This window comes from Apodemus sylvaticus, chromosome X (assembly GCF_947179515.1).
Source record: "Apodemus sylvaticus chromosome X, mApoSyl1.1, whole genome shotgun sequence".
NCBI classification, from domain to species: domain Eukaryota; kingdom Metazoa; phylum Chordata; class Mammalia; order Rodentia; family Muridae; genus Apodemus; species Apodemus sylvaticus.
The window spans coordinates 79,751,068-79,753,023 of record NC_067495.1 but is presented as its reverse complement, the minus strand read 5'-3'; the positions used below and the strand labels follow the sequence as shown (position 1 = coordinate 79,753,023).

Here is a 1,956-nt window from a genome sequence, read left to right as displayed (position 1 = left end):
ACCATCATTTTAAAAAATATTTTTGCTTCTTGCTTAATAAAACTATTAAAGTTAATAGTAAGTGAGATAGTGCATTTACCATTAGGGTAGGGTTAGTTACCATTATGAGCTCATAGAATGGTAAGCATGTCATCATCTCATCAGCATTCTTAGCATCATCACCAAAGGCTTTGTGATAGAAAGACTCCCTTCTCAGACAGGGAAACAGCAGGAAGAGCAGTGACTGTCTGAAAGCTCTCTCCCTGGCTTCCCAGAAGCAGGAAACTAATGTGGTAAGATGGACCTTAAGAAGGATCAGTCTCATGGGATACTCTATCAGTCAACTGACACTGATCAAGAGAAGACCTATGAGCCAGTTGTCATTGGATCTTGGCATTTACGAAATAGAGAACAACTCAAAAAAAGAAAACATGAAACAGAAATGAAGCAAATGTTACAATGGCATCTTGAAGAACAGAAGATTCAGAAGAGACGGAGATCAAGGAATGCAAATAAAAAAGGTTTAAATAAACAACAATGTTCAGAAACAAATGCTGAACTTCTATTACAAGTAGAAAAGGAAACACAGGTGACACCTGCCCAGAAAGAATCTCAGCACTCTGAAACAGAAGCCCTTCCACCTTTAACCTCATCTCCAAAAGACCTTCCTGAAGAATATTGTTTTGAAATAGACCAGGAAAGCTTTATATGTGGGGAAAATACTGCTAGATACGATGATACATCAGTAATGAACTGTTTTTCTGAAACAGACCAATATTTGACTGGAACTGAAGACTTTCTTCTCAACATATGCCAAAATACATGTGGGGAAAATTCTGCTAGATACCATGATACATCAGTAATGAACTGTTTTTCTGAAATAGACCAATATTTGACTGGACCTGAAGACTTTCTTCTCAATATAGGCCAAAAATCACCTGAATCAGAGAAAATCACTTTTGAGCAACATCTAAAACCATCTATGCCTGAAGACTTCTTCACCTGTCTGGAACTCATACCTACAGCTCAAACACACGGAACAGATGAACCTGATTACCTTTTAAGTGAGATTTGCAAAGAAATCACTGTACCCACAGCTTCTTATGAAGTAATTGAAGTAATACCTAAGCCTGAAGTAAATTCACTTGAAACATGTCAAGAAATATGTGGAGATGAACAATATTCACCTGAAGCTTACCAGGAAATGCCATGGATTGAAGACCTTTCTAATAAAAGTCATCAGAAGAGTGATGAACCTTATGACTGCTTCATAGAAGAAATTCAAGGAACTGATACATCTGAAGACCAGGACACTGGTATACACCAGAATCTTAACACTTAGACTTTCAGGAAATGAGTGAGAAAGTCTAAATAGAAAGTAATTCCAATACTTTCTCAAGGGTTTTGTCCCCAAAATACAATATTCAATCACAAAATTATATTCCAACAGACATCTTAATATTTTCGTGTGTATTATTTTCTCAAGCTGTTATAGCAATCTCTCCAATTTGCATTGAATTGTATCGATTTTTTGGCATTTATGGAACATGTCAGAGAGAACTAAATTTTAAGTCATAATGCAGACAATATTTTAGTGGTTGTCCATGCATGTGTATATGCTCTGCTGTACTTAATTATGTGTATGTATATATGTCAGAGATGTCCAAGGTTTATTTTGAGAAGGTGCAAACAAGAGAAGACAAAAGGCATCGTAATTACATTTCCCTCTAAGAACTTATATTTATTTGGTTTTCTCTTCCTCCTCCTCCTCCTCTCCTCCTCCTCCTCCTCTTCTTCTTTCTTCTTCTTCTTCCTCTCCTCTCCTCCTCCTTCTTCTACTTCATCTTCTACTACTTCTTCTCTTCTGCTTTTGCTTCTCCTTCTCTTCCTTCTCTGTCTCCTCCTCCTCTTCCTCTTCCTCTTCCCTCTTCCTCCACCTCCTTCTTCATCATCTTCTCCTTTTTCAAAAGCAAAGTG

The 1,956-nt window shown here is 37.2% G+C and overlaps 1 protein-coding gene across 1 annotated transcript; it reads left to right on the top strand.

The window, feature by feature from the left end:
• Positions 1–277: 277 nt before the first annotated feature.
• Positions 278–1,321, top strand: LOC127674565 (hemogen-like). Its single transcript, XM_052170285.1, has one exon. It carries the CDS (start codon positions 278–280, stop codon positions 1,319–1,321), a length of 1,044 nt encoding a protein of 347 aa, XP_052026245.1.
• Positions 1,322–1,956: the final 635 nt, after the last annotated feature.

Excerpts from the sequence above, each read along its gene's own strand:
- LOC127674565 (XM_052170285.1), top strand. The coding sequence starts at position 278 with ATGGACCTTAAGAAGGATCAGTCTCATGGGATACTCTATCAGTCAACT.